At 35.4% G+C, this 12,760-nt stretch overlaps 3 protein-coding genes, 1 long non-coding RNA gene and 1 pseudogene across 4 annotated transcripts; 3 read left to right on the top strand and 2 right to left on the bottom strand.

Annotated features, from left to right (window-relative positions):
- Positions 1–936: 936 nt before the first annotated feature.
- On the bottom strand, positions 937–2,346 carry LOC147926268 (putative F-box/FBD/LRR-repeat protein At1g22000 pseudogene; annotated as a pseudogene).
- A 1,748-nt stretch (positions 2,347–4,094) lies between these two features.
- On the top strand, positions 4,095–4,871 carry LOC147926267 (glutathione S-transferase T2-like). The gene has a single exon (XM_087488505.1). The coding sequence runs from the start codon at positions 4,095–4,097 to the stop codon at positions 4,869–4,871; it is 777 nt and encodes a 258-aa protein (XP_087344631.1).
- Positions 4,872–6,174: 1,303 nt separating this feature from the next.
- On the top strand, positions 6,175–6,840 carry LOC147926266 (uncharacterized). Its single transcript, XM_087489167.1, has one exon. The coding sequence runs from the start codon at positions 6,175–6,177 to the stop codon at positions 6,838–6,840; it is 666 nt and encodes a 221-aa protein (XP_087345293.1).
- A 2,851-nt stretch (positions 6,841–9,691) lies between these two features.
- Positions 9,692–11,821, bottom strand: LOC104748117 (putative FBD-associated F-box protein At1g05080). The gene is made up of 4 exons (XM_087487704.1): positions 10,892–11,821; positions 10,653–10,790; positions 10,235–10,555; positions 9,692–9,962 (listed from the first exon to the last, which is right to left on the bottom strand). The coding sequence occupies exons 1-3, from the start codon at positions 11,759–11,761 to the stop codon at positions 10,283–10,285; spliced, it is 1,281 nt and encodes a 426-aa protein (XP_087343830.1). The 5' UTR covers positions 11,762–11,821; the 3' UTR covers positions 9,692–9,962; positions 10,235–10,282.
- Positions 11,822–12,128: 307 nt separating this feature from the next.
- Positions 12,129–12,562, top strand: LOC104745254 (uncharacterized). The gene is made up of 2 exons (XR_760716.3): positions 12,129–12,321; positions 12,456–12,562. It is a non-coding gene; the product is annotated as an uncharacterized LOC104745254 (long non-coding RNA).
- The last annotated feature ends 198 nt before the right edge of the window (positions 12,563–12,760 follow it).

Below are 12,760 nucleotides of genomic sequence, written 5' to 3'. Positions count from 1 at the left end.
AAGAAAGGAATAAAATAATTAAAATTCTATTTATTTACATGGAAAACATATATCTAGAGGATAATTAATAACCAAAAGGTAGTTTTGCAAACTCAAAGGTTGGTTTTGTAAAATCAACTATTAGTTTTTAAATTTAATTATCTTCTACAATCTTTGATTTTACAAAACCAACTTTTGGTTTTTAATTATCTTCTATGTATATGTCTTTCATGTAAATAAATGGAATTTCATGTATTTGAATAAGAAATAAAAATTATTTATTTATCAGAAACATACAAAAATGAAAATTATTATTTTTCTAGAAAATTTAGAAAAAAAAAAGTTTTTTTTTTTAATTTTGAATATTTTTCAGGTCAACATCTACATATTTTGAATATTTTATATTTTGAATGTTTAGAACATCTGCATATTCATTAATATGCTAGAGAGACATACGCTACGACCAAATTAGCGAGATAGAGAAAAAGATGTTCAAATGATGAAGCCTGAGTGTTAATAGAGTGAGGATCAAAGAGGCTTCCGTATCTGCATTTTCACCAGCCAAAATTGTCATAATAAAATCAGAAAATTAGGACGAGATAATTGAAGAAAGAGTTGCTAGCTATATGCAAAACCAAAACTCAGAAACAGAGAAAATGTTTCAGAGCCAAAAATAAAAAATAAAAGATTTTCACCTCACCCCCATAAAATATTTTTCTGATGTAACAAAACCATGAAAAAAGATCATATATTATCATCATCTTTTGGTTGAAACAATAATGAAACCAACATGATAAATAGAATGAATCATTAGAAGGAAAAAAATGAACCTGATTAATTACTCTTCATCTTGTTCATTCTCTACATCTCTAACGCAATCAAGCATAAAACTGAACCTGAGCTGATGTTGAAACCCTATACATAGATTCTAACTCCATTATCTTCTTTTTCACTTCATCAGCCTTGTAAGGTCTCAGTGAGATTCTCACCGTCTTCAAACAGTTTGAGTTTGCGAGGATGTAAGCCAGAAATTTTTTCTCTGCTCTTCTTCCTCCAAAGCCTTTCCACCTAAAATCCTCAACCTGAAACAACAAGCATCCCGGTACAGAACTCGGTTGGTTCCACGAAAGTGGGAAATGGCCCTGACTCTGAGAATCAACAGAGAGGATTTATATATAAACACGTTTACTTTAAATTTGAAAGTCAATCATCAAAATCAAAACTCGTTCGATGAAGAGGGGAGAGAGGTATATATACTTACAGAGGTGATCTTAAGAGCTTTTAGTTTAGGAGCTTTATGAAGCAAAAGCATAAGTGGTTCCAACCAATTGTCTAAACAATGTATCCGCAAAGTAAAATTTATCAGCCGAGAGAAGTTAATGGCACTAAAAACTGCGACCTGCAATTAATTGCATGAAACAGAACACAAGATAAGTAAAAGGCAGCAATGTGATCACAAACAAAGAGAAGTAAAGAGCCGAATGTTATCAAAATGGTTACCTTGATTGGACCCAAAACAAGAAACCTGACAGAGGACAAAGATGTCAGAAACTCTTCATTCGGGTGATAACCGTAGCGTAAAACCTTGGCCACATCAAGGCGAGGCATATTCTTGATTAAGAAACCGTCTCGAAAACTGCCAGAATTGTAAAGGTAATTTAATCTTGGGCAATCTATAACCAGGCGCTTATCATTGTGAAAGAATGACCGATCCACATACTCTAACTTCTCTAAAGAAGGAACTTTCACACTGAACCTTGTCACGTTGCAATGATTATCACGTAAGACGTACAAATATCTAAGAACAGGGCAACCCGATAAAAGCTTAACATGAGAATCTTGGTCCTTATACACCACAAATTTAAGGACCAGCGATTTAAGGGACGGGAGGCAAGCCGGGGAAGGAACATCAACTAGAAACCTTCCCGATAGACTCAGTTTCACAAGCGCTTTGCTGGAGTAAAGGCTCTTAGGCAAGCTGGTAGGATTTGCGGTAGTTGGTATAAAGTTAATCCTCAAAATCAGCTCTCGCACGCAACGGTCAACCCACTTTCCGATATCGAAATCAACCGGACATTTTTGATGATTAATTTGGATACTCAATAATTCTAGTGAAGGTGCCTTGTGGAGTTGCAATGACTTGTCGATGAAGTCCCAACCACATATCTTCCGGTACCCGCGTCTGTTGCTTTTTGTGTAGTCGAGTTTAGGGAGCATCATCCAGACAAAACGCCATCGTTTCGACAAAAACATAGTGGTCACTGCATCTTTTATTGAGATTAGACACAGTATCTGCACCAGCAAATCATCAGGCAACGCACTGATCCTGTCCTTGCATCGACAACAATTCCGTGCTTCTGATGGCATCTGTGATGACAGGGTTTTTTTATGTGGAGAACAAAAAATCAGATTAACGAAAACACTATAGTAGAGGTTTCTTTCCTAGACCCTTTTGCTCTTCGTTTCGTCAAAAAAAAAAAAGAAAACCCTAGTTTGATACTTTGATGTAGTAGAGGTTTCTTTCGTAGCAAGATAAGTTTTTAGGAAATGCGTAACTGCGGCGTAAACATTGAGCTTTTGATATTGGGCTTATTAGCCCATATTTTGCAAAATTAGTCACCACTCTATTTCGAGTATTGTATCTGTCTTCCTTTAGCGGCGACTTCACTTTAGACCATCCACATCGCCGTATACTTGGGTCGTCCCCCAAGTTTTTTGGATTTAAAATAAATCAAAAATAGCCCATTAATCAAAAAACGTATTTTCAAAAGGGACGTTTTTTGTATCGTCGACTTGGCTACGTGTTACATTCTGATTGCAAAGAGAAATTATCCTGGGTTAAACAGAAAACAAAATTTCGAGAAAAAACTTTTCGAGTTTTTCTCATACCTCGTCGGCGATTCCATCTCTGTGGGTTCCGAAGACGAGCCGATCATATCTCCGGAAGTTGTCGACGAATTCCGGTAGCCGATCTTCTCTCTATCTCGAAGGTGGTCCGATCTGCAGTCGAGCTGTTCTGTGTCTCCCGAAGCCGAGACGAGAAGACCATTGTAGATCTCAGCCGCGACGATCCACTGTCTCTCACGAAGCTTGTCCGGTGGTTCAATCGTCCGAAATTAGGTATTTTTCTTCATCCAATTTAAGATTTTGCTGATTATAGGTTCGCTGATTAACCGTGTTTGTCGAAATAGGGTTATCAATTATTATCGAATTAGGGTTATCTGATTAACTCTGTGTTTAGTTTGATTCAATCGACTATTGTTTGATTTTTGATTTAGGGTAGTTTATTCTATGGTTTTAACTCAACATAAGGATTGTATGCAAAGATGGAAACTTGATTTATTCAAGATGATTTTTTCTACAACTCAATTTTCAAGTTAAACTCTCATGATCTCATCACATAGTATACAATCTATCTAAGAGGTTTAACCTTCAAACTAAACTCAATAAAAACTCAATGATGATTTTACAACTCAATCATATATCGATGATGATGATTCATTGTGGTTTTTATTGTATGGTTTCTACATGATTTTTATTCTACAACTGCATCTTCAAATAAAACGTTTGTGATTTGTACTCTATGGTCTTGTCATCTTGTTGCGTTTCTTATGTATTATCTAAATTGGACAGAGGTGTTTTTTATTTCATAGTTGTATGGTCTTAGCTGTATTCGAACTAGCTGGTTTGAATGCATTTGTGAAGTGTACTTGTCATAAATTGTGATTAGACATTGGTTGTTAGGTCTTTATGTTTTGTTACTTATTGCCACTTAACTTTTAACCTACTAAACCCCAACCATCTTCATTCTATCATAACCCCTTTTAAAATTTCTTCATTCTATCACTATAAATCTCTTTCACTATAAATCTCATTCAACTTGCTTATCCATTCTATACTCTTCCCATTTTCTACTCGCGTATCCATTCTTTCCGCGTGTAGATTCTATACTCTTCTCATTTTCTACTCATTCTCTAATCCCTCCTCTTCATATGGATCCTTTTTATCAGTCTTCTACATACATAAACCTGCTTAACAGTCAAGAAGAAGGTGGGAATAATGTTGATAACTTGCGATGGGATAGTTTTTCACCTTCTGGTCAGAGCAGCTCCCAAATGCCTCCGCACAGCTCCCAATCTTCTGAGGCGCCAACTCTTTCTCAAGAAACACCATTGGAGCGAAAGGAGAGAAAGAAATGGGCACCTGCTGATGATGAAGTGTTGATCTCCGCATGGCTCAACACTTCAAAGGATGCCGTTGTCTCTAATCAACAAAAGCTAGGAAGCTTCTGGAAAAGGATTAGCCGGTACTATGCTGACTCTCCTCATGCAAGGAATGGTGGTGAACAGATGCTGATGACACATTGCAAGCAGCGGTGGCATAAGATAAATGACCAAGTGAACAAGTTCTGTGCGGCAATCGCACAAGCGGAGAGACTGAACAGCTCTGGTCATTCTCAATCTGATATCTTAAAGAATGCACATGATATATACTTTGGTGCGCATAATAAGAGGTTTAACCTAGAACATTGCTGGTATCTGTTACGGTTTGAGCAGAAATGGCTCAACCTTAACACTATTAACACGCCCCCATCTCAGCCTGCAACAAAGAGGAAAGCAGCCGCAGAAGGTTCACAATCATCAAGCTGCAATGTTGAGGAGATAAGGCCAGAAGGGATCAAGGCTGCGAAGGCAAAGAGAAACAATGCATCGGCGTCTAACGTGAAGACTCTTGCTGAGTATAAGAGCATGTGGGATGTCAAGAAAGAGGAATTGGCTGAAAAGGAGAAACTACAAAAGCTGGCCATCCTTGACACTCTCTTAGCCAAAAAGGAACCCTTGAATGCTGCTGAAGAAGTTATCATGAACAAGATAGTGTCCCAATATTTCTAATAATAACTCGGCTTATGTTGTTAGTCACCAAGATAGTGTTTGTTTCTAGTATTTCCTGTTTGTTGTTTGTATGCATTGTATGGAATGTAACTCGGCTTTGTTACTCGGCTTTGTATTCTATCTAAGTGTCTTTCATGTTTTATATTAAATGAATCTACTTATGTTGTTCTTTCATGTTCTATATAATCTGAATCTATTTAAGTTCTTTCATGTTATATATTAAATGAATCTACTGATGTTGTTCTAATCTGGTTCTTCTTGTTTTTCTGCAGATCAACTCAAAAAATGGGCCAAGACTATAGCTACTCGCAACCTGATTCATCCGATCAGACTGAAAGGTACTCGATGGACACTGCATATAGAGAACTAGAAGCGTTGATACTTATGGATGAAGCTGAGAGTACACCGAACAATGCTGAGTCGAGGCAATATCCACCTCAACCTGAGGTTGAGCATGGATTCCCCAAGCAATGCTATTGTGGTGCGCAACCAATACTATCCAACTGCTACAACAGAAGGTTTGTGATTTTAACTGTTATGATAACTCTATTAAGTATTACTAGATATTATAACTCTGTTACATGTTGCAGGTTCTTCACATGTCCAAATGTTGATGATGGAGAGATGCATATACACAAGTGGTGGGATGTTGCTGTAATGGAGGAGCTGAGAGACAATGATAGACGATATGAAGTTCTATCTGCGAAGGTAGATTACTTGACCTTATTCAATGAGTATGAATCGGACATCATTAAGGTATGAGATCAGTGTTACGCAACAGAACAGAAGATGGATACTTTGGAGAATGTAGTTTATGAGCTACGTAATGAAAATAGGCTTAGAAATGTAAATGATTTGCTGGTTGTTGGTGTAATGGTTATTTTCGCATGTCTTCTAGGTATCTTGTTCATGTATACTTAAATCTTGTTGGTGTAATGGCTAGTTTCTCTTTGCATGTACTTGTTCTAATCTAATGTACTTGGTGTAATTTAATTTTCTGTTTTGTAATGACTTTCTCTTCTCCATGATGTACTTGTTGTTTTTCTATCATTGTTGTTTTGTTATCACGGAGACTTGTTCTTTTGTTATCACGGGTACTAGTTTTTATTCACGGAGACTTGTTCTTTTGTTATCACGGAGACTTGTTCTGTCCCTACTCTTCTATTATATATATGCGATGCTATCAAACCAACAATTTCAAAGCAACTTCACTTTCACCCCAAACAATATCAAAGCAACAAAACATACAAGTTAATTCTCCTTTTCTCTTTGTCTCTTCCTTTCTCTTTTTTTTTTGTTTGAAATGGGATCATCTTCAAACCATTATCATTACCATGGAGATGATGATCATTATCACTACCAAGCAAATGATAGTGATCATTTTGATGCTTATTTACAAAATGTTTATGATGTCTCCCAACATATCCCCGAGCCAAACCAGCCACACGATAGAATTTTTATCGAGCGAAACCGGGAAGAAGGCCACAATAATCTTTGGAATGATTATTTTAGTGACACTCCCACATATCCAGAATATTTATTCCGGCTACGGTTTCGCATGCACAAGCCACTGTTCATGCGCATTGTGCAACGTCTCTCTACCGAAATCGAATATTTCCGCCAAACCCAGGATGCAACCGGACGAGCTGGTCTTTCACCTATACAAAAATGTACTGCAGCAATTCGTCAATTGGCATATGGTACTTCGTCTGACAGTGTTGACGAGTATGTACGAATTGGTGCTTCGATAGCTCGGAAATGTTTGCACGAATTTACCGCCGGCATCATCCAAGTGTTTGGAGATGAATACCTAAGACGTCCTACACAGGAGGATCTACAAAGACTACTCTATCAGAATGAACAGCGTGGATTTCCCGGGATGATTGGGGGTGGAAGAATTGTCCCACGGCTTGGAAAGGCATGTATTCACGATCAACCGGAAAACCTACAATTGTTTTGGAAGCAGTAGCTTCGTATGACCTCTGGATATGGCATGCCTTTTTTGGAGCTCCAGGTACTATGAACGATCTTAATATTCTTGATCGATCTAATGTTTTTGATGACATAATAACCGGTCAAGCTCCGGAAGTCAACTATGTTGTCAACGGAAGGGAGTACAACTTGCCGTACTATCTCACTGATGGTATTTATCCAAATTGGGCAACTTTTATTCAATCAATCCGACTTCCACAAGGTAGGAAAAAATCTCTCTTTTCTAAAAAACAAGAAGCTGTGAGGAAAGATGTTGAGCGTGCCTTTGGAGTCTTGCAAGCTAGATTCGCCGTTATTAAAAATCCGTCTCGTCTATGGGATAAAAATAAAATGGCAAATGTAATAAGATCATGCATAATACTCCATAATATGATTGTTGAAGATGAACGACATACATACAGTTACCGAAATATTGTTTCTGAATTTCAACACGGAGAACATGTGGATCAAACATATACCGTTGGTGCCGCCGGTGTGGGTTCAAATATCACCAGTACGATTACTCGTCAAACAAGACTTCGGGATAAACAAGCTCATGACCAACTAAAACAAGATTTGATTGAGCATATTTGGACTAACTTTGGACATCTTCCGGATAATGAAGATTGATTTTAAAATTTATATGAGTTGAATAAAATGTTTGTTATTGTTTTTATGTTTTTATGTTATATGTTTTCTGTTATTAATTTCTTAATTGTATGTTTTTGTATTTTCTTTCTTTAAATAATTAATCTTTAAACTTTCAAAATATTATTATTTTATTCGGGGGACCAAATACAAATAAACACCAATGCTCCTACTAAAAATAAGAAACCCTCAAAATATTAGTATTAAATGTGGGGGACCAAAAAAAGTTCCACACCAATGTGGATGCTCTTAGATTCTTCTAGGGTTTCCAGATTGTACGGTACCCTAGAGTAGCCTCCTATATATATATTTACACACACGTTTTCAGCTGCAACCGCAGATATTAGATTTTAGGGCGGCTAGCGATCACAGAACAATAGTAATAACACGTCATCTCTGTGCTTCTTTGTCTACACTTTTGGAAAAAAGTGATGATGCCATCACTCTTTCCCAAATGTAGACAAAGCAATACCGTGATGACGTTATAGAGATTCTGTTGATGTTACGAATGTGTTTATATGTTCATCAGATGATCGATTGGTATTCTTTTTTTTTTCTTGATTTTCATTATTGTTGTTTGATTCTCACTCCAAACCATAACTCTTGTTTTTATTTCTTTCTTTCCAGATCTATCTTCTTGAGTTACAGACGCGTGTGATGATCGATCTAGAGTTCAAGAGTTCTTTCTTTTGTTAAATTGTTTAATGGTGAATTTCGTTGTTCAGATACGTTTCAAAGAGAAACATATAACCAAAAAGATTGTAGACAACTAAATATCGTAAAGAACAAGATTATGATATTGACGCACGGCACGGAGATAAACATGGCTGTGCCCTACGAGGCTACGACAAAATGATACATAGACCATTTTTGTTGAAGAAAAAAAGAAAGCTTTATAGATTTGGATCACTCTGTTTACACACTAGTGATTTGGAAAAGAAGTCACCAGTGATTATTTAGTAATAACATTGCTAATTATGCAACACTAATTGTTATTTTCGAGGAAATTTACTCATAATTGAGCTAGAAAGCTTAATTGTAGTTGATGATGTACCAAACTCGACCATTACCATAATCCAGCGTTAGACCCGAAAGTACTTAATAGTATATATTTTTTTCCTAGAAATAATATTTTTATGTTTATATATTTTTGATAAAAAAAATGATTTGTATAATTTTACAAAAAAATATAACAACATATTATACAAATAAATATACCACCAAATATACGACAAAAAGTACCAAAAAAACTATATAGCAAACAAAAAGTTAAAATTATATAACAAACAGAATTTGTGGTTTATTTACATAAATAATGTTGTTAATACAAAAATTTACCAAAAATTATACTCCCACCGTTTCCAAATATATGATGTTCTAAGTAAAGTACGCAGATTAAAAATGCCTACTTTTAAAAAGTTCAACCAATTATTATAAACAAGACTGTATAATATAAGGTATTAAACTACTCTAAAAATTGCATAGAAAAACATCCTCAGTAAAAAACACTAGAAATACAACCATATTTGGCTATCAACTAAGTTGTATATCGATTATTATCATTCATTAATGTAATTCTATTTTGCTGAAAAAAAAAATTGCATAGAAAATTAAGATGAAACACAAAAACTTCTCTAAAACATCATATATTATGAAACGGAGTGAGTATAATAAAACTATACCACCAAATTTTAAGTGTAGTAGATTTTGTTATAAAACTATAACAAACTATACACTTTCTTTTTAAAAATCATTTTTTCTTTTGTATTTCTAAAGGTGGAAATTTTAAATATATATTTTTATTTTGTACTTATTTTATAAGATTATGTCATTTGAAATATATCCAAGACATTGCCAACTATTTCTTTATTTTTAATAAGAAAAGAAAGAAAGAAAATAATTAAAATTCTATTTATTTACATGGAAGACATATATCTAGAGGATAATTAAAAACCAAAAGTTAGTTTTGCAAACTCAAAGGGTGGTTTTGTAAAATCAACTATTAGTTTTAAAATTTAATTATCTTCTACAACCTTTGATTTTACAAAACCAACTTCTGATTTTACAAAACCAACTTTTGGTTTTTAATTATTGTCTATGTATATGCCTTTCATGTAAATAAATGGAATTTCATGTATTTGAATAAGAAATAAAAATTATTTATTTATCAGAAACATATAAAATGAAAATAATTATTTTCTAGAAAATTTAGAAAAAAAAAAGTTTTTTTTTTTTAATTTTGAATATTTTTCTTGTCAACATCTACATATAAAAATGAAAAATTATTATTTTCTAGGTCAACATCTACATATTCTGAATATATTTTTTTTTTTTGAATGTTTAGAACATCTGCATATTCATTAATATGCTAGAGAGACATACGCTACCACCAAATTAGCGAGATAGAGAAAAAGATGTTCAAATTATGAAGCCTGAGTGTTAAGAGAGTGAGGATCAAAGAGGCTTCCGTATCTGCATTTTCACCAGCCAAAATTGTCATAATAAAATCAGAAAATTAGGACGAGATAATTGAAGAAAGAGTTGCTTAGCTATATGCAAAACCAAAACTTAGAAACAGTTTCAGAGCCAAAAAATAATAAAAAATTCACCTCACCTCCATAAAATATTTGTCTGATGTAACAAAACCATGAAAAAAATCATGTATTATCATCATCTTTTGGTGTAAACAATAATGAAACCAACATGATAAATAGAATGAATCATTAGAAGGAAAAAAAATGAACCTGATTAATTACTCTTCTTCCTGTTCATTCTCTAAATCTCTAACGCAATCAAGCAGAAAACTGAACCTGAGCTGATGCTGAAACCCTATACATAGATTCTAACTCCTCCAAGTCCATTATCTTCTTTTTCACTTCATCAGCCTTGTAACGTCTCATTGAGATTCTCACCGTCTTCAAACATTTTGAGTTTGCGAGGATGTAAGCAAGAAATTGTTTCTCTTCTCTACTTCCTCCAAAGCCTACCCACTTAAAGATCTCAACCTGAAACAACAAGCATCCTGGTACAGAACTCGGTTGGTTCCACGAAAGTGGGAAATGGCCCTGAGAAGCAACAGAGAGGATTTATATATAAACACGTTTACTTTAAACACAAAATCAAAACTTGTTCGATGAAGAGGGGAGAGAGGTATATACTTACAGAGATGATCTTAAGAGCTTTTAGTTTAGGAGCTTTATGAAGCAAAAGCATAAGTGGTTCCAACCAATTGTCTAAATAATGTGTCCGCAAAGTAAAATTTATCAGCCGAGAGAAGTTAATGGCACTAAAAACTGCGACCTGCAATTAATTGCATGAAACAGAACACAACATAAGTAAAACGCAGCAATGTGATCGCAAACAAAGAGAAGTAAAGAGCCGAATGTTATCAAAATGGTTACCTTGATAGGATCCAAAACAAGAAACCTGACAGAGGACAAAGATGTCAGAAACTCTTCATTCGGGTGATAACAGTGGAGAATAATCTTGGCCACATTAAGGCGAGGCATATTCTTGATCAAGAAACCGTCTCGTATAGGGCCAGTAATGTAAAGGTGATTTAATCTTGGGCAATCTATAACCAAGCGCTTAGCATTGTCAAATACTGACCGATACAGATACTCTAACTTCTGTAAAGAAGTAACTTTCACACTGAACATTGTCACATTGCAATTACTATTCCGGAACACATACAAATCTCTGAGAACAGGGCAACTCGATAAAAGCTTAACATGAGAATCTTGGTCTTTATACACCACAGCTTTAAGGACCAGCGATTTAAGGGACGGGAGGCAAGCCGAGGAAGGAACATCAACAAGAAACTTGCCCGATAGACTCAATTTCACAAGCGCTTTGCTGGTGTAAAGGCTCTTAGGCAAGCTGGTAGGATCTGCGGTTGGTATAGAGTCAATCTCCAAAATCAGCTCTCGCACGCAACGGTCAACCCACTTTCCGATATCGAAATCAACCGGACATTTTTGATGATTAAGTTGGATACTCAATATTTCTAGTGAAGGTGCCTTGTGGAGTTGCAATGACTTGTCAATGAAGTCCCAACCACATATCTTCCGGTAGAGCTCCCCGCGTATGTTGCTATTTGTGTAGTCGAGTTTAGGGAGCATCGTCCAGACAAAACGCCACCGTTTCGACAAAAACATGGTGTTCACCGCATCTTTTATTGGGATTAGACACAGTATCTGCACCAGCAAATCTTCAGGCAACTCACTGATCCTGTCCTTGCATCGACAACAAATCCGTGCTTCTGATGGCATCTCTGATGACAAGGTTTTTTTTTGTGGTGAGAACAACAAATCAGATTAACGAAACACAATGAAAAACAAACCCTTTTGCTTTTTTTGTTTCGTCAGAAAAAAGAAAACCCTAGTTTTATGTAGTAGAGATTTCTTTCAGAGCAAGATAAAATATTTAAGAAAAGCGTCACTGCTGCTGCTGCGTAAACATTGGGCTTTTGATATTGGGCTTATTAGCCCATATTTTGCAAAATTAGTCACACCACTCTATTTCGAGTATTGTCCCTGTCTGCCTTTAGCGGCGACTTCACTTAAGATTCTTCTAGGGTTTCCAGATTGTACCCTAGAGTAGCCTCCTATATATATATTTACACACACACACGTTTACAACTGCAACTGAAGAGATTAGATTTGAGGGCGGCTAGCGACCACAGAAGAAGAGTAACACAATACGTCGTCTCTGTGCTTCTTTGTCTACAATTTTGGAAAAAGTGATGACGCCATCGCTCTTTCCCAAATGTAGACAAAGCAATACCGTGATGACGTCATAGAGATTTTTTGTTGATGTTATATGAGCCTCTGTATGTGTGTAGTGTGTTCATCAATAATCGATTGAATTTTTTCTTTTTTCTTTTCTTTTGATTTTTATGATTGTTGTTTGATTCTCTCACTCCATACCGTAACTCTTGTTTTTTTTTTATTTCTTTCTTTCCAGATCTTGCTCTATCTTCTTAAGTTACAGATGCGTGTGATGATGGATCTAGAGTTCAAGTGCTGTTCTTTATTTTGTTTTTGTTCTTTAATAGTGAATTTTGTTCTTCAGATACGGTTTCAAAGAGAAAAATATAACCAAAAAGATTCTAAGACAACTAAATATCGTAAAGAACAAAATTATGATATTGACGCACGGCACGGATAATAAACTTGGCCGTACTCTACGACGATCGCATCTATAGCAAATTACACAATTCTAAATTTCTAATGACAACATGTTCTAGACTCTGTTGTACAGCTCTGTTT

Source organism: Camelina sativa, chromosome 15, assembly GCF_030686135.1.
Source record: "Camelina sativa cultivar CO46 ecotype springtype chromosome 15, ASM3068613v1".
NCBI classification, from domain to species: domain Eukaryota; kingdom Viridiplantae; phylum Streptophyta; class Magnoliopsida; order Brassicales; family Brassicaceae; genus Camelina; species Camelina sativa.
Note: the sequence above shows the minus strand (reverse complement) of the source record. Positions and strands in the feature narration are given on the sequence as shown.